Source organism: Eucyclogobius newberryi, unplaced genomic scaffold, assembly GCF_026437365.1.
Source record: "Eucyclogobius newberryi isolate DKJ021-1_F unplaced genomic scaffold, fEucNew1.0.hap1 SCAF_12, whole genome shotgun sequence".
Classification (NCBI taxonomy): domain Eukaryota; kingdom Metazoa; phylum Chordata; class Actinopteri; order Gobiiformes; family Gobiidae; genus Eucyclogobius; species Eucyclogobius newberryi.
Window position 1 is genome coordinate 17,112,137 of NW_027315746.1, and position 22,095 is coordinate 17,134,231.

Consider the following 22,095-nt stretch of genomic DNA (forward strand, 5'->3'; position numbering starts at 1 on the left):
GTATGATACTTACATCATCAGCATCAACAACACCAATCTGTGGGTAGGAGAGGTCAATTCCAAAGATTTTCTCCCAGTGAGGCAGGAGCTGTAATGGAAATTGACAAAGTTACCACAATAGGCTACAGTTCATACATGGTGAGGTCATTTAGGCCTACTCTGGTTTCTCACCAAAGGAAAATCATCAGGGTCGATCCATACAATGCTCAGGTCAGTGTTATCAGTGTTATCCTCTGCAACTTGCTTCAGAATCTCCAAGAACTCATAGCTATCTGTTGAGCAAAGAGCGCTTGACATTAAAACTAACCCCAGTTTGATGTCTCTCTGTCTTCTCTCTTCAAGGGTAACAGCAGTAACTCTGAGTGTATGTGTAAAATAACTCAAATGTCATGCCTGGCTTCAGGCTGTGGCTGATTGAGGTGAAGAGGTGACACTGGTAGCCTAATTATTATGATTTATTTATTTTTGTATTTTGAGCATTTAAATCAAATTTAAGAAATAAAAAATAAAACAGCTTAAGAGTATGAAACGAAAGAGCACACCAGCTGGTCAGAAAATGGCCACATCTAACCTGGGTCAGACTCCTCTGCAAAAGCAATGATGTGTTCCCCGTCAACATCATCCTCCTAAAATAAAGAAGGAAAATTGCTTATCAAACACACTCTGTACATGTCTGCATCTAAATTAGTGTAATATCTCACCCAAATCTCATACATGTTGTGTGGTTGCAGCTTCCTCAGGGTAGGCCTAATTGAAAGAAAACATTTAAATAATGGATTGGCTCCAGTCTATATTAGTACTTACATACCATTAATATACTATTAAGACTGACCTGTCATTGGCTTCAATGAACCTGACCAGCTCTTTCTCAGTGTATGGTTTACCAGGAATTACCATAGGATCTCCAATAAAAGGTTCATAGAAGTCAACCTCATTAAGTTTAAGCTCCAAAGCCTTGGCTACCTGTAAAAAAAAAGAAAACAGTACATTTTAGTTTCAGCCTACACTACACCTACAGCTAAATACTCTTGAGCTTTAAATACAGAAACTATGCAATTTGTGTCAGATTTGTCATGATGCAGTTTTCAAGTATATACTTTCTTCACACAACTGTGGCATGATTTATGCATTTGATGAGCTGTTATTATTAAGTTACTGTAATCTCTAACATTTTTGTGAATAACTCACCTTAGCGTTAAATGTTGCAAAGAACTTGATGTGAGGATGGAACTCCTCTGCAGCATCAGCAAAAGCCTCAAAATCTGTATATATGTAACATTTATCCATCAGATTACTTCACAACCAACATGCTGCTAATCAACATTGTACTGATCTTTTAATTAACGTAGGTCTATTGTGCGTTGTGAAATTTGCATTCAATTTGAGATCCTTACGGTCGGATTTGTGATTCTTAAAGTAGCCCACCAGTTTGATGTCCTCTTCTAGGGTTTTAAAGCCTTTCAGCTCTTTGCTATTGTCAATGATTTCCACTGGGTCTTCAAGAACCTACAGATGTCAAGAGTGGGATAACACAGTGGCCAACAAGATTATAAACCTGTCTTTAAAAAATATAGATGCACAAACAGTGTTATATATTTGTTTTTCTCAAAATAGATAGGATATTAACTGTGAAACTATATCCTCACTAACATCATAGATGAACTCCGTGAGAGTATCAGCTGCAAGCTCTCCATCATATTCAATTACTTCATCCTCTGTGAAGATGAAGATGCTGTCGGACTCATCCAGACCTGAGGAAGACCAGACATGTGAGAAACAAAAAGCTCATCAACACATATCCTTTGGCTGAACAATTACCTAATTTATTGGCAAGAGCATGGTCAAGCTTCGCATCAATAAGACCAACTCCAATATCGTCATCTTCATATTCATCAAGTACTTGGGCTACAAGCTGCAAACAGTGAGTATATCAATGAACACATACAATCAAGTCGGTATTATCCATTATTGACACTTGTAATACATATTTTAGTTTGAGGGCTTAAAAGTCTGCTGCTTATGCACCAAGCTGCCAATTTAAATAGCAAGTATCTAACTGAAAATCTGAAGGACCAAACCAAGACAAGTGTGAAAGCAGCCTAAAGAGCAATACTGCAGCGGAGTAAAACATGCTTTCTGTTGACATGCCAAGTCATATTTCATTAGTCTTTCACCACCCGTTGGCGAAGGTCTTGAACTCTTTTTATCACATGACATTCTATGACTGTCAATAAATACATCTTCAAATGATCGTCATACATTCACAAGGCCACACATAGCCCTCTCACAGCTTGAATCACAAAAGGAGCTTGGTTTAAATATAGCATTCAGACTACTCAGGCCCAGGGACTATTTTGGAGAGGTGGCAGTGATGTTTAGCTTTGGAGATCCGCTGACAGTACAGTCTTTTAGAGTGTCAGTCACACCACCAAGCTGAGCTGGCACCACAGAAACCAGTGTACACCAGGAGCAAGAGGCACAACAACTCTGTGCATGATGTCATGTGCCAAGGAGATACACTCCCGCAGTTATTAATGCCTCTAGTCGTCTCTATAATCAGTCTGTGCGCAGATCTGTGACTTGTTTTCTGCCAGATTTCAAATTCTTTCCATGTCCATATTAGTTTACACTGACAGATAAGACTTACTTAGAGCTATGCATGAACACGATGGCTAAATATTACCTGTGCAAAAGAGGTTTCTTCCAATTGAGTGTAAATAATTTACTAACAATCCTATAAAGTACAGTCCTTAGGCCTGCATCAGCTTCTACCGTTGATCCTTCACATCTTCCACTGTCTCCATCCGTCACTGTTTTCATTTTGGATTTACTCACTAATGATTAATGCCAGATACATTTACAGGTTGCCTCCTGCTGATAGAAATGCAAACATGTCCTCCACTGATATTCAATATTCAGTATATTTAAGGGAGGCTTTGTGTTTCATTATGATGTTACACAGCAAAGATGCTGATTACACCAGAGCCAACCGCAAACCACTGAACGAAGTAGATTCTCTGCAGAATAGACCATTAAATTAAGATTCAGCTTTGGTCAGTTTAATTTGAAATATATTTTTTTACAGCTGAACAGCTTCAAACAAGTACATCCACATCTGCACATGTTAATAACATGTAAACTCACCTCGAGAGCCAACTCCTCTATCTGAAATTGTCTCTGGGCAACGCGGCTGGATCCAGGGTGATCATGGTAGTACACCACCAACACATCGTACTTCCTCATGACTGACTTATAGTTCTTGATGTGGAGGTCATGGACACGATCTTTGCCATCATACTCAGGAAAGTCCAAACTCTCCTTAGCCAGGGAAAATGCCCCAAAACACAGTAAAACTGTCACAAACACCCAAGCCCACTTCATGGCTCGTTTCAGAGGCCGAGGGGTTTAAATTAAAAAATAAAGAAATAAAGTTGAATGAAGTTGAGAAGAACCCCTTCCAATCCGCGTCACCCAGGAGAGAGCAAGACCAACTCTTGCACGCACCTAATTAAAAACCCCATGGACATGGATTGTGAGGGGCAGTGTGCGCCGGGGGCTGGACTAAGCTGTCATAGGTGTAAGGTCTAAAGGAGGGTAGCTCAGGTCAGAGGAGATGAGGTGGGGCAGGTGTGGTAATACATGTCCTCGAATGCTTTAGTTTGTACTGTAGAGTTGGGGGCTCTCTTCCAAACCACAACAGGGGAGATGTGCAACATGGTGGACACACTGGAGAGGCAAAAGACATAGACAAACAATAGTAAGTGAAAGGTAATTTGAACCAGAAATTCTTGGATATGGATTTTGGAATTCAAGCCCTACACTTGCCTTATTTAGTGTAGATATGTCCACAGATCCTAGCTAAAAATAATAATGTGATATACAGAAGTTCATATCAGGACGGGTTCCTGGTGTCTAATGCACTACTGTTGGCACCAGCACAGAGTTTGTGGGTCAAAGTGATACAAGAGGGGTGCACCTGCTGACCCAATGTCCATCCCATATCCCTCGCTCAAGAGGGAAGATTTTGACAGGCAAAACTTGGACCGGTAGTTTGAATTTGCATAGCCATGGAACCACCTGTAAGCATGTGAGCACAAAATATTATCTTACAATTAGAAATGGGGTAAGCTATAAATAAATGCATGCTTCAAATATCGTTCCAATCACACACCCTTCTTTTCTGAAACAAGATATAAAGCCTCTTAACTGGTACAAAAACATCTCTATCAAGTTACAAAATGTTTTATTTCAACTTTACATGTTAGGATATGGTACACTAATGGCCTTCCTATATTTTCATTTATGTTATAAAGAGGGGATATGGAAGTACTTTTTGCAGTACAAATACACGTTGTTATCATAACCTGCAAGGGTAGATCACCTCGTGGTCTACCGTCCCTCAATTTAAATGTTGCCTTCAATTAGTGGCCAGAAGAGGGCGCTTGTCACTGAACAATGTTCTACCACGTGACAGCACCAAATTATAACACGCCTACACTGCTTGTATAAGTGTCATTTTATTGTTAAGTTCCTAGTCAAGGACGACGCGAACAAAAGATCTGCCTTGTTAAAATCATCGAGCGGTGTTTAGGGTAAGATATGTGCACAGATCTTAGCTAAAAAGGATGGGAATAAGTGGGCTTGCTTTTATTGCGGTGTTGTATTTGTGAAAGCTATTCGTGAGCATGGCGGTAACAGTTTTACAATAACACACATCTGCAAACCCTCAAAGAATTACAATATTGCATGTAATGTTTGCTCAGTTAATTAGCCTATAGTTATACTGTCCACACTCTTAGCGTCACACGGGGCTGATCAGTGTTGCTTTGTTAATTTCATGGGGGCCCCAATGCGGGCCCCAATGGGAGTGTCTACAGACTGCTAGGCTATTTTGTGCCGCGGCTCCTGAAACTGATGGGCTATTTGACCGCGCCGAGTTAGGGTCGGGGTCAGAGTTAGCCATGCGGCTATTTGACCGCGCCGCGGCGCTGTAGCCACGGCCTTGATCAATAACCAACTTTCCTGTTTTTAGATGGCGTCTGTGGCCCACAGAGCCATAGGAGCCATTGTAGGCTCAGCAGTGGCGGATGCAGCAGGTATTCAAATATAGGACAAAGGACTGTTTTTGAGTCTTTGGCAGTGCATGTTTATTGTCATTTTAAAAAGAGTTTCATTCATGTGACCTTTTTACATTGCAGCTCAGCCCCTCCACTGGGTGTACGACCTACAAAAATTACAGTCAATTCTGGCCCAGGACCCAAACCCAGAGTTTCGGGCTGAATCAGCAAATCCCTTTTACAGAGTGCAAACGGGTCTACAAAGCTGCTATGGTGACCAAGCCTATGTTTTGCTTGAGTCGCTATCACAGTGCGGAGGTGCGGACAATGATTATAATGTACATTTGATAAGCAATGGCTCACTCACCTCAAAATGTTTGCCTAAGAGTTTTGAGCTGTGTGACAGGTCTTGATATCGAAGATCTGAAAAAGCGCACGATTAAATACTTTGGTCCGGGGTCCGTGTATGACACTCCTGTGAATGATCCATACAGGCAGAGAGGAGGTAAACTTACACTGATTCAACAATAATGAATGAATATAGAATGAGATACACCTAAATAAATATACCGGTATGTCGTTTTCAGGCCCAAGACCTCAACTACCAATTGAGGGGCCATGGAGGCATGCTAGTTTGAAGAGCTTCTTTAAAAATGTGGATGAAGGCAAAGAAAAAACAGGTTAAGTAGATGAGCATATATAGATCCTTTGAAGTTTGTAAACAAAAACCTTCTAAATGGGGGCAAAAGTGAAGTGGAATATGTGATTTCAATGGAAAAACTGGAATTAACCTTTAGAATATCACAAAATATGAACAATCATGGTAATTTTGTCAAATGAAAACCACTCGGATAAATCGGACATTTATTTTAATCAGGACATTAGAGCCTGGTTTCAAGACATTTACAATTGTTTTACAATTTACATTATTGATGATGATGAGATTATGACAGACACTTAACATTTTTGCGGCAAATTAATGATTTTTAGGTTTTACTGGACAAACAATTTCAGGAAATGTTCAAAAACATTCATAATGTTGTGTGTTTTAACCACAGGTTGTGATGCTGACTGTCAGATTGATGGAATAACTAAACTAGCTCCCATAGTAGCTTTTTACGCCGGGAAGCCTGAGATGTTAGAGAAAATTGAAGATGCCATCCGTGTGACCCAGAATTATGATCCTTGTGTGGCAGAGACTCTGGCAGCAGCAAGGTAAGCATTTTAAGTAACAGAATTGTTCAAACGACAAATAATATTATATTTATATTTTCAAGGTTCTTGGAGCATTATATCTTACATGGCCCGGACGCAAATGCCCTCGATGCAGTGATTGCTCAGCTCAGCGACCCAAAGAGAAACAACCCCCAAGAGCTGGACAGAGCAGTCATTGGTATGTAATTCTTAGGTTAATCCTTCTCCATGATTTGGAGTTTGTGATTCCATTCAAACTGCTTATTACATACTGAAACACTTATAATATATCTTCCTTTTTTCTGAAATATCGCAATGTCCATAATAACTGACAGTTTATTTTCCTCCCACAGGTCACCTTATGCAAGTGAAGGAGCATTTATCTAAAAGTCCTAAAGATCTTATCCCCTCTGTGTTTCCAAATACATGAGGTAATATGGTTAATCTATATTTTATTGTTTTGTTTTCATACCCTTTTTTTGATTTTTGCATTGTTCATGTTGTTTAAAGGTTTGCCTGGTGCATTCCAAGCAGCACTGCATGGAGTCCTCACAGCAACTCAGTTTGAGCAGGCCGTCAGGGACACCATGAGCTGCGGCGGGTGCACCTGTAGCAGAGGGTCCTTCATTGGGGCATGTCTAGGTGCTCAGGTAAAAATGTTTAGCATAGTTTGTCAAATGATTATCGTTTTATTTATATTTAGCATTTTTGACTGTGGTCTGTTCTCTGATGTTTTTCTTTCAGTTTGGATTTGAAGCTATTCCAATTTCATGGACATCAAAAACCCTTCGTCATGAAGCCGTGCTTGCCCATGCCAGGAAGATCACAAAACATCACCAGTAGTGGCTACGGGGAGGAATATTTTGACTGCTGTACCAAAGGGGGCCGTACCAAGGGGTTGTGAGACATCTGGAGAAATGTGCGCACATTATACTTGACAGATGTTTTTGAGCAATAGAAAAATGCCCAGTGCCAACAAAGGGTTAATCTCTGAATAAGAGAGAGCAGTGGGTCACCCTCTGTGCCCCCTCAAACATATTTGCCTCTGCCCTACCGCACGTGCTTCTGTCCTGGTTCCTTTGGCGCTCGTCTCCCTCCCTAAAGGTAAATTTACAAGGTTTCGCTTTTATTTTGGTAACTTCCTATGTGACCGGAAGTAAAAGCGACACGAAAATCTACTTGCGAGTCAAAGAAAATACGCAAAGTAAAGTAAGCTACGGTTAATGGTGAAAAAATTGACAAAGCATGGTCACCTGTCATATGACGATATAAAGTTTATGTGAAAAGAATGTGGGTGCATTCAATTCCTTTCGGCTAAGAAACATAAAAGGCAGTGGTGTTGCTTTTAATGGTGACTTTCTGCTCTGTGCTGACCACTGCCTTTTATATTTCTTCTTCTTCTTCTTTGGTGTTTTATGGCAGCTGGTATGCAAGTGTTACATTACTGCCTGACTTTATTCTTCAGACTATATTCTTCAGACTTTATTACCCCCCCACAGAAGAAGAAAAGACATCGTGGGGTGGGGGGGTAATAAAGTCCGAAGTATAGGTGGTCTAAATAAAGTCTGTAGGATAAAGTCTGAAGTATAGGCGGTCTAAATGAAGTCTAAAGAATAAAGTAAGATAAGATAAGATAAGATATTCCTTTATTGTCCCACATGGGGAAATTTCATTGGTGCAACGCAGGTAGATACAGAAGAACAGATCACTTATAGGAAGTCTGAAAAACACTTTCAGTAGAAGATCTCCTATAAATAAATAAAAACTCCCATAGACAAATAAATAAATAAATACCATTGCATGTGATCACGACAGTAATTGCACATGAATATGTGTCACGACAGCACATAGATTGCACATGAATTTCACAGTAATTTCACAGTAATTGCACAGTAATTGCACAGTAATTGCACACAAGTCTAAAGAATAAAGTCAGGCAGTAACGTAACACTTGGATACCAGCTGCCATAAAACACCAAAGAAGAAGAAGAAACACTCGGATGCCAACCGCCATAAAACAACAACAACAGAAACATAAAAGGCAGTGGTCAGCAACAAGTAGAAAGTCACCATTAAAAGCAACAACAACACTCGTGGACCTGCAGTGGTTAAAGTGATCCATAGTGACGAGAAGTAAGGTGAGAGCGTCTTTGCCTTGAAACGCTGTATTTACAGGAGTGAGACGCCAATTCTGTGCTGTCCCAGAGGCTGTGGGGGGGCATGGATAATGTTTATATCCAGAAGAGTGTGCCAAAAAAAAGTTTGAGAATCTCTGTTTTAAAGCAATTTACAAAAACTAAAATAGACTTAGCCCATAGGCATGATATAGACTTAAAATAGCAGGCATATTCCAATGTTAAGAACCTCCCTAAAGAGCAGCAGTGGCGGTGGGTTTAATTAGGCCCGAGCCCCAGCAGGGCGGAGGGCCTATTGCTCCCGCAACGCTGCCGAAGGCAGCGTTGCAACTGTCTGACCAAACATGCGGGCGCAGACCCCGTCGCCCCTGGCAAGTACAGTGAACTAGCCCATGCCGAAGGCATGGATCATGCATACTTACTCCTGCTATGACAGAAATAGTCAACAATTTGTGAATGGGCGTAGCCCATTCACAAATTGTTGACAACAGCAGCGCGAAGCGCTGCATTCCTCCAAAAACCCTCCTGGCATTGTCCTGTACGCGAGAATCCATGCCGCAGGCATGGGCCATGCTTGTATCTGCTCAAATCAATGGAAGTCTATGGGGAGTGGGCGGGGCATCCCGACGGAATGGGGAGTGACGAGCGCGTAAGCGCTCGTAATGATGATTCCACCCCATGGCGGCATGGGGAAGGCTTAGAGCTTTCAAACGATGTATAATTTGTTGTTATAGTGGAAACGGCTATATTGTTTTTGCTAAAAATATTATTATTATTAGGCCCGAGCGCCACAAGCTGGCGAGAGGCCTATTAATCTCGTAAGGCCGTGCGAAGCACGGCTGCGAAAGTGCGCACGAAATCGAGCGCGAAGCGCTCGCCCACTTCCAAACACTCACTAACGCACTCCTTCACTCACGCACGCCCCGTGCATACTAATTAGTAGTAGGAAAATGGAACTTTACCGTTGTAAACGGGCGAAGCCCGTGCAAAAGTACGCACTAAACGAGCACTTTACATTGGGATGACGACCGCGAAGCGGTTGTCATCCCAATATAAAGCACTCATTTGCGCTAAGTAGCTCACGAATACGTTCCCCATCTCTTGCATGTTCCGTGCATATAAGCATGTAATGCAAAAATTGAACATTATTACTGTATAGAGGGCCAAAAACACAAAGTGGGCGGAGCCCACTCAAAATTAACGAAAGTACCCGTCAGTGACCAGGGACCCACACCATGAGGTAGGAAAGCGCGAGCGCTTTCCGAAAATGTATAGTTCATGATATTTGAAAAATGGGAAACATTGTTTTCGCATCGGAATATTATTCTTTCTTTCTTTCTTTCTTTCTTCTTCTTCTTCTCGGGACCAACCCCCCTATTTTTCACCCAGTGAACATTGACGAAAAGTCACAAAAATTAGCACACCTCTAAAAATCGTGCCTCTCTACATTCTGGCTATTTCCTTTTTCTAAAATTAAAAAAATTGGCGCGTCAGCGCCCCCAAATGTACCAAAAATGCATTGAGAGGTGGGAAATGACCCAAAAAAAATCTGATCGTAGAATCATGAAATTTGGCGCAGAGGTAGATGGTGACAAGAGAAGTAAAAAATATTTTTACGGCAACGCCGTCCGCCCAACCAAATGTCGGCCATATTGCTTCAAAAATGGCTAAACATGACTTCGGAGTTTTTCCAAACGTCGTACTTTTACGAACTCCTCCCAGGGCGTTGGCCCTAAAAAGCTGAAATTTGGTGAAAATGCTACTGAGGAGTGGGACATCAAAAGTTATCCAAATTACATTGATACCTGTCACGGTCTCTGAGCGGCGAAGCCACAAACTGTAGCAAGAATTTCAGAAATCTCCCAAATTTAACATTTCTGCCGTTTGCGCCGATAAAGTCCGAATTGCGTCAAATTAGAATCAGTTGTTAAACTCTTTGCCCTAAACCTACTTGAAGTGAACTAAATTAATTTGGAGCCACAGTGCCCCCTACAGATTTTATATGGGGGTTAAATATTTAGTTTTGCGAAATTATATGAAATTTGACACACAACTCAATTTTGGCATCCCCATCAAAAAAGTCAATGAGACCCATGTCATAATTGTTATGGCTTTGCCGTAGCGATGACCAAAACCTTCCATGTTATTCCAATGGGGAAATCGCCAGAACATGTTTACACTTTAGACTTTCACAAACTCCTCCCAGGGCGTTAGCCCTATTAACCTGAAATTTGGTGAGACTCATCTTCAGGGGTGGACCATCAAAAGTTATCCACATTTTTATTCAAAGAGTCACGGTGTCTGTGCGGCAAAGCCGCACATTTTGCCAAGAATTCTAAATAAAATTGCTTTTTGATGGTAAAACAAAGGGGAGAAGATGTGACAGCGTCACAGATTCAGCAGTAGATGTAATAAAAGGACAATTGGGGCGCGTTAGCGCCCCCTCCTCTTGCGGCGTGGCGGCGGCGTGGCGAGGGCCGATCATTGCCGCTTGCGGCTATATTTATTATTATTTTTCTTGTTCTTCTTCAGCGCTTTGAACTCTAATTTGACCCCCTGAACATGCTCAAAAACTCACCAAACTTTACCCAAAATTCAAAATCTGCGAAAAATTTTGTTTTTTCTGGGCCATTTTTTTTTTTCGTTAAAAAATGGCGCGACAGCGCCACCGACAAAAGTCAAAATACATTGCGCCTATGGGAGACGCCCCGAGGTCAACTTTGTCGTAAAGCTACGAAATTCGGAACACGCATTCCTCTCGTGAGGACAAAAAACAAATATTATTGTGGCCACGCCCCCAGAATTACCCTATGCCCGCCATCTTCCTTTGAAAATGAAAACACGCTGTGTTAGCCATTTTGTTCACGTCAAACTTTGACGAACTCCTCCTAGGGCGTTTTGCCCATCGACTTCAAAATCGGCGGACGTCCTCTGGACAAGTGGGGCATCTAAAGTTATCCAATTTTTTGAGATACCTTTTACGGTCTGTGTGCGGCGCAGCCGCAAAGTTGGACAACTTATTTTGGGATATTGCAGATCTAAAAATTGTTCCCATTTGATCAAAACAAGTCCGATTAGGACCAAATTTGAATCAGTTGTTCAACTTTCTAGTTTGGACCAGTTTATGATGACAAAATTGAAATGGGCGCGATTTAGCGCCCCCTACAGAGTGACCTTTAAATTAACATTGAAGGTCAAAAATTAGTTTTACCAAAATTTTCTAAACTTTACCCAAAATTCTATTTTGGCGTCGCGATCAAAAAAGCCAATCAGACAAATGCCTTAATTTTTACGGCGTAGTCGTAGCGATGACATAAACCTCCCATGTTATCCCTATGGGAAAACCGCTAAATCTCTCGAATATCCACATTTTTATGTTTTACACTTTAACGAAGTCCTCCTAGTGCGTTTTGCCCACCGACCTCAAAATCGGTGTACGTCCTCTAGACAAGTGGGGCATCTAAAGTTATCCAAATTTTAAGGATAGCTTTTACGGTCTCTGTGCGACGGAGCCGCAAACGTTTCCCAGAATTCTGACTATTTGGCCTTCAGAGTGGTCTATAAACAATAGAGTTTTTCCAAATGACATGATATTTTGAACAAAATTCTAATTTGCCATCCTGATCACAAAAGTATGAGAGCCAAAGTCATATTTTGTACGGCGTAACCGTAGCGATGACAGAAACATCCCATGTTATCCTTATGGGAAAATCATAGAATTGCTCAAATCACCACATTTTTACGCTTCACACTTTAACGAACTCCTCCTAGGGCGATTGTCCGATCAAGTTCATATTTGGAGAATATCATCTACACAAGCGGGGCATCAAAACGTATCCATATTTTGATTCTAAGTGCTACGGTCTTTGTGTGGCGGACCCGCAAATATATGTCAGAAATGGGAAAACAGCGAAATCTCTGAAATGTTCACATTTACGCTTCACACTTTAACAAACTCCTCCGTGGGCAATAGCTCGATCAAGCTTTACTTTGGGAAAAATCATCTACACAAGCGCGGCATCAAAAGTTATCCATATTTTTATTCCAAGTGCTACGGTCTCTGTGCGGCGGCGCAGCAAATTTGACTGACACTTGTGTTGATTTGCACTGGATTGGCCATGTCAATTGTGTCGCCGTCTGTCAAGTTCTTTTTTTATTCAACACACAATAAGGGCGCCATCTTTATCAAGTCGAAAGCGCAGAGTCGGAAGGCCGGCGGCCCGCGAGGGCCGTTGGATGCCGCTTGCGGCTTTAATTAAAATTGTGATTGTCAAAAAACTGTTGAGCTTTTACAGATCATTGAATGAAGTTTATTATCTAAATCAATATGTGATAATAACCGGATGTTGTTACTGTATCTGTTTAGGCATAACATGTTTATGCACATGACTCTTGGTAATAAATATTATGAATCAAAACTTATGTTTCATATGTACATTGTGCACTATAACTTGTGCTATAATAATGTTCTGTTTTAAAATAAAGCTGCATAAAAACGTAGTAAATCTAGTAGTACATAGTCATAACATTACCTTGTATTTTGCTGAACTTGTCACTTCGTTCATGACTATACAATTTACAAAAAGTCCTTTTGCGGCTCCCGTACATGTGATGACGGCGTTGGTTAGCTTCTGTGGAGTCAATCCATCCATGAGTCAATCATGTCGAGTAAAGGAGGGAAACAAAGTCGAATCTCGGACAGAAAGGGCACCGGAGATGAGGACGAGGAGCACCCGCTTCAGGCCGTTTTAGTCGCCGACAGCTTTAACAGGAGGTTTTTCCCGGTGACCAAAGACCAGCCCCGGGTAAGCATCAAGCTAAGCTAACAGCGATGCTTGCTAACTGTACCAGTGCTCATGCCGTAAACACAGATAAGAGCATTTCACTTTAACATGCGTCTGTGATGAATGGTATGTAGGTAATGGTTTGTTGTGTCTTTTTGCATAAGTTATAAGTTAAGTTTGAATACAATAGATCTACATATGTCCGCGCTGACTTGAGTCTTATGTTGTGACAGGCGCTGCTACCTCTGGGTAATGTCTCCATGATCGATTACACACTGGAGTTCCTCACATCCACCGGGGTCCAGGAGACCTTCGTCTTCTGCTGCTGGATGGCTCCCAAAATCAAAGAACATCTGCTGTAAGTGTAAATACTCTTCAGAGATTATTGTATAACGTAAGACGTTGATCTAAAATTTGTAAAAATTGTATTAATGTTTTTCATGTATTTTATCATCAGCTGACGTTTCTTTGTGTTTTAGTAAGTCCAAGTGGTGTCGGCCCACATCTCCAAACACAGTCCACATTATCACCTCAGAGTTGTACCGCTCTCTGGGTGACGTGCTCAGGGATGTGGATTCAAAGTCCCTTGTGCGGTCTGACTTTGTGTTAGTCTATGGAGACGTGGTCTCAAACATTGATGTCAGTCAGGCTTTACATGAACACAGGTGAAACAGCTAATATACACATTATTATCAAACCTTTATGAACTGTAAATCTACAGTATTATTTTTTACACATTTGAATAGACATCGTGGAAAAAAAGATAAGAACATCTCTGTGATGACAATGGTTTTTAAAGAGTCATCCCCAGGACACAGATCTCGCTGTGATGAGGACGACATCATTGTTGCTATGGACAGTAAGAACCAACGTGTCTTACACTATCAGAAAACGCAAGGGCTAAAGAAACTGCAGTTTCCTATGGTAATGGATTGTTTATGGAAATTGTTTTGTTTGGAAATTGTTTTTATTCATTATTAGTCTTTATCTATTGCTATTTTGCAGAACATTTTCCACAGCACAAGTGATGAATTTGAAATACGACATGATCTTTTAGACTGTCACATCTGTATATGTTCACCACAGGTCAGTTTCCGCTGTGACAGACTTTATTTATGTTTTCAGTGTTTGATTTGAAATGAAATGTTTTTGTGTTTTAAGGTTGCAGAACTGTTTACAGATAATTTTGACTACCAAACTAGGGATGACTTTGTGCGGGGTATTCTTGTCAATGAAGAAGTATGTAAATATTATAAGTACTTTTAATTTTTTCCCCCAACATAATGCATTGTTTCCTATTCAGATCCTGGGTAATCAGATATACATGCATGTAACTAAGGATGGTTATGGTGTCAGAGTGTCCAATCTGCTCATGTATGACTCGGTGTCATCGGATCTTGTGCGGAGGTGGGTTTACCCACTAACCCCTGAGGCTAACTTCACTGACCACAAGGGACGCGGCTGCACGTACTCTCGCCACAATGTCTACAGAGGATCAGGTGTGAGCCTGGGCCAAGGTAGTCAGATGGAGGAGAATGTGCTGATTGGCTGTGATACCAGCATTGGTGCCAACTGTCACATCTCAAACAGTGTAATTGGCAACAAATGCACCATAGGTAAGCTAATGTCTGTATTTTGATATTTGAAGTTCTCAAAAGCTAAAAATACTTTTCTTCCTATTGAAACAGGTGACAATGTAATTCTGGACCATGCCTACATTTGGAATAACGTTCACATTGCAAGTAATGTGACTATCTGTCAGTCTGTGGTCTGCGACAGTGTAGTTATTAAAGAGGGTGTGAAATTAAATAAACAGTGTGTCCTTGCATTTAATGTAAGTGTTAATTTGTTTTTTAAGTGAACTACACACATTCCACATCTAACTGTTATTTTTCTAGGTGGTTATTGGACCAAATATTTCCGTACCTGAAGGTACAGTATTGTCTATGCACCTCCCAGAAGAAGAGGAAGAAGATGATGATGACGAGTTTCTCAGTGATGACGCTGAAGTTGGTAAAAGCAACGATGAACAACTGAAAGGTTTGTATCTTTACATTTTCAATAATCGTGGACTAAATGAATGTTAAAAGTCTTGGATTTTCTGCCCCTGCAGTGTTTAATCCACTGGAAGTTGGAGAAGAGGGAAAGGGTTACATCTGGAAGGCTAATAGTCTGGATGACACAGAGGATGAGGTGTTGACACACAGTCTTTGGGGTAGGTTTGCCACTTGGTTTGTAAAATATTTATCAGTGCCAGTTATAGGGCTGGGTGATAAATCAAATTGATTAGATTAATTCAGGTCTTTAATAATTGACAACATGAAACATGGTTAAACAGTGCTGACCAGTGGTCGAGTGGGTAAGTCACAGCACATGTATGCTAGGCCACAGTGTTGTGAGTTTGAATCCCGACTCCGATGATTTTCCCTCTCATTCACCATATCACCCTGTCCTCTCCTGTAATAAAGCCTACGGGCAACAAAATCTTTCAAATCTGCTTTTTACGCTTTTCCCTTGTGACTAATTAATTAAGGGATAAAGCAAACCTTAACTAGTTTAATCTGTAAAAGTTACGAGAACATTGTTTGTTTGTGGAGGACCAATTGCGGGACATTGCAATAGCTTTCAGTTCCATTTTGCCTCACAAATATTTAACCAGCGAACAGTGTAAAGTGGCGAGCCATACTACATTACAAGAGCATGTGCTTTATGAGTGAACAGTGAAGTTTTCTCCACTAAAGTCACTGCATCTTGTCTTCTCTGAGGAAAGTAAAAGCAGCAGCCTCGCTACAGAACAACTATTGCATTAAGATGACAATAAAACAAGCAAATATAAAATTTAATAGATAACAGTGTAAAAAGCTTATAACCTATCAAACCATTGCTTCTCAAAGTGTGGGGTGCGCCTGTTTTGGGGGGCGTGAGACATTTGGAGAAATTACGCATGACACGTTTTTTGAGCAACAGAAAAACGTCCAGTGCAAACACAAGAGTTAATCTCTAAATACGAGAGGTTAGCGGAGGAGTGGATCACCCTCTGTGCCCCCTCACACGATTGCCTCTGTCGCGCTCGTCTCCCTCCCTGTAAAGGTAAATGTATGTATGTGTGTGTAAGGTTTAGCTTTTATTTTGGTAACTTCCTGTGTAACCGGAAGTAACCATGACACGGAAATCTACTTGAGAGTTAAAGAAAGGATGTAAAGTAAGTGGTTAACGGTGAAAAATAGACAAAACATGGTCCTGTCATGTGACAATATAAAGCTTATGCGAAAAGAATGCGGGTTCATTCAATTCTTTTCCGCTTGGATCCAATGGGTTCTGAAGACAATGAAACATAAATGCGGTGGTACAAGTCGGCACCACCCAGAAAGCAGTCTGTGTGTGACAGTCCTCGACCTGCAGTGGTTAAAGTGATCCACAGTGATGAGAAGTAAGGTGAGTGCGTCTTTGCCTTGAAACACCATATTTACAGGAGTGAGACGCCAATTCTGTGCTGTCCCAGAGGTTGTGGGGGGGCATGGATATTTTTATATCAAGAAGGTCACGCCAGAAAAAGTTTGAGAAGCTCTGTATTAAAGCAATTTACAATAAACTAAAATAGACTTGGCCCATAGGCATGATATAGACTTAAAATAGCAGGCATATTCCAATGTTATGAACTACACTAAAGAGCAGCAGTCGCAGTGACTTGTATTGTAAAAAAGAATTGTTCAAAAAAAAAAAGAAAATATTTCATTTTTTGGCCATGTCGCCCAGCCCTAGTCAGTTGTATATGTTTTGGATTTGTTTGCAAGGCTTGGTGTTGAATCCTGACCCTGAGAGTGACAGTGAAGACAGTGAGCCAGAGGATCCTGATGATCCCGTGATCCCCTCCCCAGAGATGGACGACGACAAAGGTAAGACAACAAATCGATACCTCCAAATGGTCATTCGTGCAACTGAAGTATTGAGAAAATTGAAGAAAGGTTAAAAGATAAATTCTTTATTCCTTTGTAATGTTTATTCTATAGATACAAAAGACCCATTTCTCTCAAACCTTGTTTACAAATCGGTGTCAATCTGTTAGTGAGTACAGAGATAATCTATTTTACTTCACATGCATATCAAGATGCTGATCAAACAGCATGAATGTTGCACAAGTGTGCCTTAGACAAGGACACTAAAATGTTGAGTTTTGCTTCATTGGGGGGTCAGAGAACCAGTCAGTATCTGATGTGACCACCATTTGCCTCATGCAGTGCAACACATCTTTGCCTAGAGTTGATCAGGTTGTTCATTGTGGCCTCTGGAATGTTGGTTCACCCCTCTTCAATGGGTATGCGAAGTGGCTGGAAAATGGCAGGAACTGGAATACGCTGTTCCAGAGTTTCCCAAACATGCTCAATTTCTGTTGAGTTACATTACTGGGATGTTTTAGCTTCCAGTGATTGTGTACAGATCCTTGCAACAAGGGGCCTTGCATTATCATAATCAACATGGGCGAGTACCTTTGTTCCCATTTTCTCTGAACGGGGGAACTATGCATATACTAGCAGTCTACTGGTTCAGGTTCCACATCCCCAATGCTTGTGCATAAATGTATGGTTTTACAGCATAAAATATAGTAGCATGTAACCCTAACCCTAACCCAGGCCTCGGGGTACATAGATACCGGGGAACATAGGGCTGACCCCCTGCAACATGAGGTGATGGCTGTGGATGAATGGCACGACAAGGAGCCTCAGGATCTCGTCACTGTATCTCTGTGCCTCTGTGTATTCAGAATGCCATCAATAAAATGCTCCTGTATTTGCTGTGTACGCCTTTCCATTCCATAACTCCCAACGCACCATGTGTCTCTCGATTCACAATGTGGACATCAGCACTCACCCACCTGACACGACACACGCAGTCTGCCATCTGCCCTGAGCAGTGAAAACTTCCGTGATCAATTGTGGCATTGCGCCTTGTAATAAAACTGGACATTTCAGTAGAGTATTCTTTTATTGTGGCCAGCCTAAGGCACACCAGTGCAATATTCATGCTGTCTAATCGGTATCTTGATATGCTGCACCTGTGAGGTGGGAGGGATTGTCTCTGAACAATATATGAGCGAAATGGGTCTTTTGTGATGTATAGAAAATGTTTTTTATCTTTGAGTTCAGCTCATGAAAAATGGGAACAAAAATATGTGTTTTTGTTCAGTGTATGACTTTTAAAGAATTACATATAAAAATGGTTTAGGATACAATACAATGCCATTGTATTCAGTCTCTGACCCATTCTATAGTTTTTCAAATGGAGGTTTTGGGAACGCTTCAAAGAGGCTTGGAGGAAAATATTGGCTGTGACAATCTTGTACTTGAAATCAACTCTCTCAAGTAAGAAAACAGGTGATTGTTGGTATTCCCTACATTGCCAGATAAACATTCAGTAATATACACGTTTCCTCCACAGATATGCCTATAACATTACTCTGAAAGAGGTGATGCAGATTTTGACTCGAGTGGTTTTGGACTACCCTTTTCAACAACACGGCCCACAGCTCACCACATCACAATATGTGACTCTGCTGCTGCCGGTAAAGCCTTAAGAGAGACCTGATATCCTATGCAAACACATAATTAGTTGTGTATTAAACATATATTCATTTTCAGTTATTGAAAAAATGGGCACCTGTGTTTAAAAACTATGTAAAAAGAGCTCAGGACCATCTGGACTGTTTGTCTGCAATTGAAGAGCACTTTCTCGAAGCTGAGACTCACTGGGCTGCTATGGTCAAGGTCAGTGCCTACACTGTATCTTAGTTATATTTAAATCATGTCATACATAAAAAAAAACGAATAATAATTGTATGAACATGCTGTGGTCTCTGCAGGTCTTAATGAACATGTACCAGCTGGAGATTCTGGAGGAGGACATAATCCTCCGCTGGTTTTCCAAGAAAGAGACCACCGACGAGAGCAAGGAGCTTCGCAAGAACCAAGGGGTGAGTTTGAAACGCAAATGAGCACAATGTCTGGCCATTAACCAAATAACCAAAACAGTCATTACATTCAACAATAACTGCATAAAATATTACATCATTTTGTTAAATGGCATAATCTTTCTATATTTATTCTCATCTGCAGCTTCAGAAGTTTATTCAGTGGCTGAAAGAGGCAGAGGAGTCTTCAGAGGATGACGCATAATTAAACAAATTTATACAAAGGGGTAAAGAGCTTCTAATAATATCTCAGTGCCACGCATTGTAAGGACTATGTGAAGTAAATCTACAGAAAATAAAAAGCCTTTTGACTGTTCTAATTTGTGCTTTTTTCCATGTTAAAAAAAAAGTTTATTAAAGATTACCTTTTTAAAAGTACAGCAGCAGTATTCAGTGTTTACGGTCACAGTTTTAGGTCAAAATACTCAGCAATCAGGTGAGATTAGTATAAAATACCAATATTGTCTTACAGAAAATACAACACATGTATCCAGTTTTTATAAAAGAGTTAAACGTATGTTCCAACATATTGTAGAAAAGTATAGATTTTGGTCTTTGGTCCTAAAGTTCCCTTTATGGCTCCCAGTTACAGTTTGATTTACAGTATTTACCAGATAACCAAACATGATTACAAAATTAAGAAGCATTTTAAGGGGAGACCATTTAAATGTGCTGTGTTATTATAACCACTATTTAGATCTTCTATCTTGGTCCCCAACCGCACTGTAAATGACAGCTGCCAGAACAGTAGCTCCTGTGATTCCTGTAAGTGCGGTGAGTGTCTTCCACATGCTGGCCGAGCTCTCGTGCCTGTCCATGAAGCTGCGGTAGTCACCAGGGACCAGGATGTATTTGCGGCCGTCCTGTGGTGCCTGCAGCCTCATTACCTGCCCACCCTCCAGTATTACCTCTCCAAAACCTGTCAGAGTACTCCCCACTTTCAACATCTCCTCCTCCACCACCAGCGCTCCGGGTTTCTCTCCACTGATGCTCTGCAGGACAATATTCACCACGTCTTCCTCAGCGCGCTTCATCTTGTGGTAAACTCTCTCCATAAAGTCCCCGGACGCCTCCAGAGGCTTGTGAACCTTGATATAGAAGTTGTTGATGAAAGCTCTGGGGTCCACCAGGCTGAAGGGCACCATGTTGTTTGTTTCCTTCTTGTTCATTGTCCGAGAATTCCTATGTATAGATTAGATCATGATTAAAAGGTGCACTATGTAAGTTTTAAATAGAGGCCTGCCATCATCTTGCCTGGAATGTTTCACGGTATGTCATTAAAACATCTTAATCTCCATAGAGACAAGCAGGTAATGGCACCATAAAACAGGCAAGATGTAGATGCAAGTAGTTCATTCCAGGCAAAGCAATCAATAACATCTAAATGCCCCCCTCCCCCTCCAACAGAAAATGTACATAGTGCACCTTTAAAATTCCCAAATTAGAGTTAAAAAAGTTTGAATTATCATGCTACATTACCACGTCCTGGTGAAAGAGTTCCAGTATTTCCAACGTTCCTCGACTACTATTCTCTGGATCACACCAGAGCATTGTGGGACGTACTGGCTGGCTATAGGCTCCCCATCAGCTTGGACCATACCTTAGTGAAGATGTGAACATAATTGAGTCTTTCTCCAAATTAAAACTGACTTATTGGGATGTTAAAAACTGAAAAAGATATTTGTAGACCTTAGGCCTACCTTCTACTGCAACATACTGGAGGCGTTTGTGAGGGGAAGCGGTCAAGACCCCAACCAAAAGTGGACCAGGCTTGAATACAGGTATTTCCTAAAATCAACAGAAATAAAAAGTTGTGTAAAATGTTTTTCGTTGTTGCAATTTACAGATATTTGTTGATTGAAGGTTGTTGCATTCATACCTTTAGTTTTTCTAATTCTTTCTTTTTGTCCTGGTATAGACGAAAGAAAAGGCCAGAGAAAGTAAAACTACAACCAATGCCAACCCACACAAACGGGTTTGCTGTAAAGTCACTCATGTTACCTGTAAACACAAGAAACACAAGTCAAGAGTCTCACATGCAACAGGTAAAATAGGATACTGATTGGTTTGATTGAAAATAAATGGTACCTGACACAGAGTTGCATGAATTAATACCAAAGTCTACTTTGTGGTTTGATTCGACAGAAGAACAGAAAACGAAAACGCGCAACAAGCTTATCAAGAGACTTTACTTCCTACGTTATTGCATCAGATTTCTGCAGCCAATGGGATTCCTTGTGTGGGCTTTTACCACTAGATGACGCCATTACTCTCCTGCTCATAAGGGCACAGTAGTGAGGGCAAGAGGGCCCAGTAGTGAGGGCCCAGTAGTGAGGGCAAGAGGGCCCAGTAGTGAGGGCCCAGTAGTGAGGGCAAGAGGGCCCAGTAGTGAGGGCCCAGTAGTGAGGGCAAGAGGGCCCAGTAGTGAGGGCCCAGTAGTGAGGGCAAGAGGGCCCAGTAGTGAGGGCCCAGTAGTGAGGGCCCAGTAGTGAGGGCAAGAGGGCCCAGTAGTGAGGGCCCAGTAGTGAGGGCCCAGTAGTGAGGGCCCAGTAGTGAGGGCAAGAGGGCCCAGTAGTGAGGGCCCAGTAGTGAGGGCAAGAGGGCCCAGTAGTGAGGGCCCAGTAGTGAGGGCAAGAGGGCCCAGTAGTGAGGGCCAGTAGTGAGGGCAAGAGGGCCCAGTGAGGTCACGAGGGTGTACGCAAATAATTGAGGTAGGTGAAAATAGACATTTTCTGAGCACTCAAACCTCTAATACGTGACAATACTAGATTACATGCACGGATCAATCCAAATACAACTTTGAGTATGTTAATGGTCTATTGTAGAAAAAGCTTCAGTTAATGGTCTATGCTAAATACTTCCAAAATGATTTCAGGCGGTCCCCAAAATTACAATCTATACACGCTTTAAATGCAGTTGTAAATGTTTGGATGTATGACTGGTTTTAGGCCTATGTCCGT

At 41.3% G+C, this 22,095-nt stretch overlaps 4 protein-coding genes across 4 annotated transcripts in view; 2 read left to right on the forward strand and 2 right to left on the reverse strand.

The window, feature by feature from the left end:
• Positions 1-3,515, reverse strand: part of casq1a (calsequestrin 1a) — a 6,584-nt gene extending 3,069 nt beyond the window's left edge. Inside the window, exons 1-10 of the mRNA XM_072441023.1 lie at positions 3,145-3,515; positions 1,819-1,912; positions 1,651-1,751; positions 1,395-1,506; positions 1,189-1,262; positions 833-963; positions 702-747; positions 572-626; positions 172-272; positions 14-88 (exon numbers count right to left, since the gene is read on the reverse strand). Of these exons, the coding sequence (XP_072297124.1) occupies positions 14-88; positions 172-272; positions 572-626; positions 702-747; positions 833-963; positions 1,189-1,262; positions 1,395-1,506; positions 1,651-1,751; positions 1,819-1,912; positions 3,145-3,381 (1,026 nt within the window). The 5' untranslated portion in view covers positions 3,382-3,515. The remainder of the gene's footprint in view (positions 1-13; positions 89-171; positions 273-571; positions 627-701; positions 748-832; positions 964-1,188; positions 1,263-1,394; positions 1,507-1,650; positions 1,752-1,818; positions 1,913-3,144) is intronic.
• Positions 3,516-5,032: 1,517 nt separating this feature from the next.
• Positions 5,033-7,145, forward strand: LOC140356213 (crystallin J1A-like). The gene is made up of 9 exons (XM_072441024.1): positions 5,033-5,096; positions 5,199-5,375; positions 5,464-5,562; positions 5,645-5,737; positions 6,116-6,272; positions 6,335-6,450; positions 6,605-6,682; positions 6,762-6,901; positions 6,996-7,145. The coding sequence occupies exons 1-9, from the start codon at positions 5,033-5,035 to the stop codon at positions 7,092-7,094; spliced, it is 1,023 nt and encodes a 340-aa protein (XP_072297125.1). The 3' UTR covers positions 7,095-7,145.
• Positions 7,146-12,977: 5,832 nt separating this feature from the next.
• eif2b5 (eukaryotic translation initiation factor 2B, subunit 5 epsilon) lies at positions 12,978-19,451 on the forward strand. The gene is made up of 16 exons (XM_072441026.1): positions 12,978-13,191; positions 13,404-13,528; positions 13,650-13,835; positions 13,917-14,094; positions 14,176-14,256; positions 14,332-14,409; positions 14,474-14,786; positions 14,859-15,004; positions 15,069-15,210; positions 15,284-15,385; positions 16,965-17,066; positions 18,440-18,530; positions 18,607-18,730; positions 18,807-18,932; positions 19,028-19,138; positions 19,281-19,451. The coding sequence occupies exons 1-16, from the start codon at positions 13,048-13,050 to the stop codon at positions 19,338-19,340; spliced, it is 2,109 nt and encodes a 702-aa protein (XP_072297127.1). The 5' UTR covers positions 12,978-13,047; the 3' UTR covers positions 19,341-19,451.
• Positions 19,452-19,546: 95 nt separating this feature from the next.
• On the reverse strand, positions 19,547-21,307 carry mul3 (mitochondrial E3 ubiquitin protein ligase 3). The gene is made up of 5 exons (XM_072441028.1): positions 21,224-21,307; positions 21,015-21,136; positions 20,836-20,923; positions 20,615-20,735; positions 19,547-20,317 (listed from the first exon to the last, which is right to left on the reverse strand). Exons 2-5 carry the CDS (start codon positions 21,129-21,131, stop codon positions 19,825-19,827), a joined length of 819 nt encoding a protein of 272 aa, XP_072297129.1. The 5' UTR covers positions 21,132-21,136; positions 21,224-21,307; the 3' UTR covers positions 19,547-19,824.
• Positions 21,308-22,095: the final 788 nt, after the last annotated feature.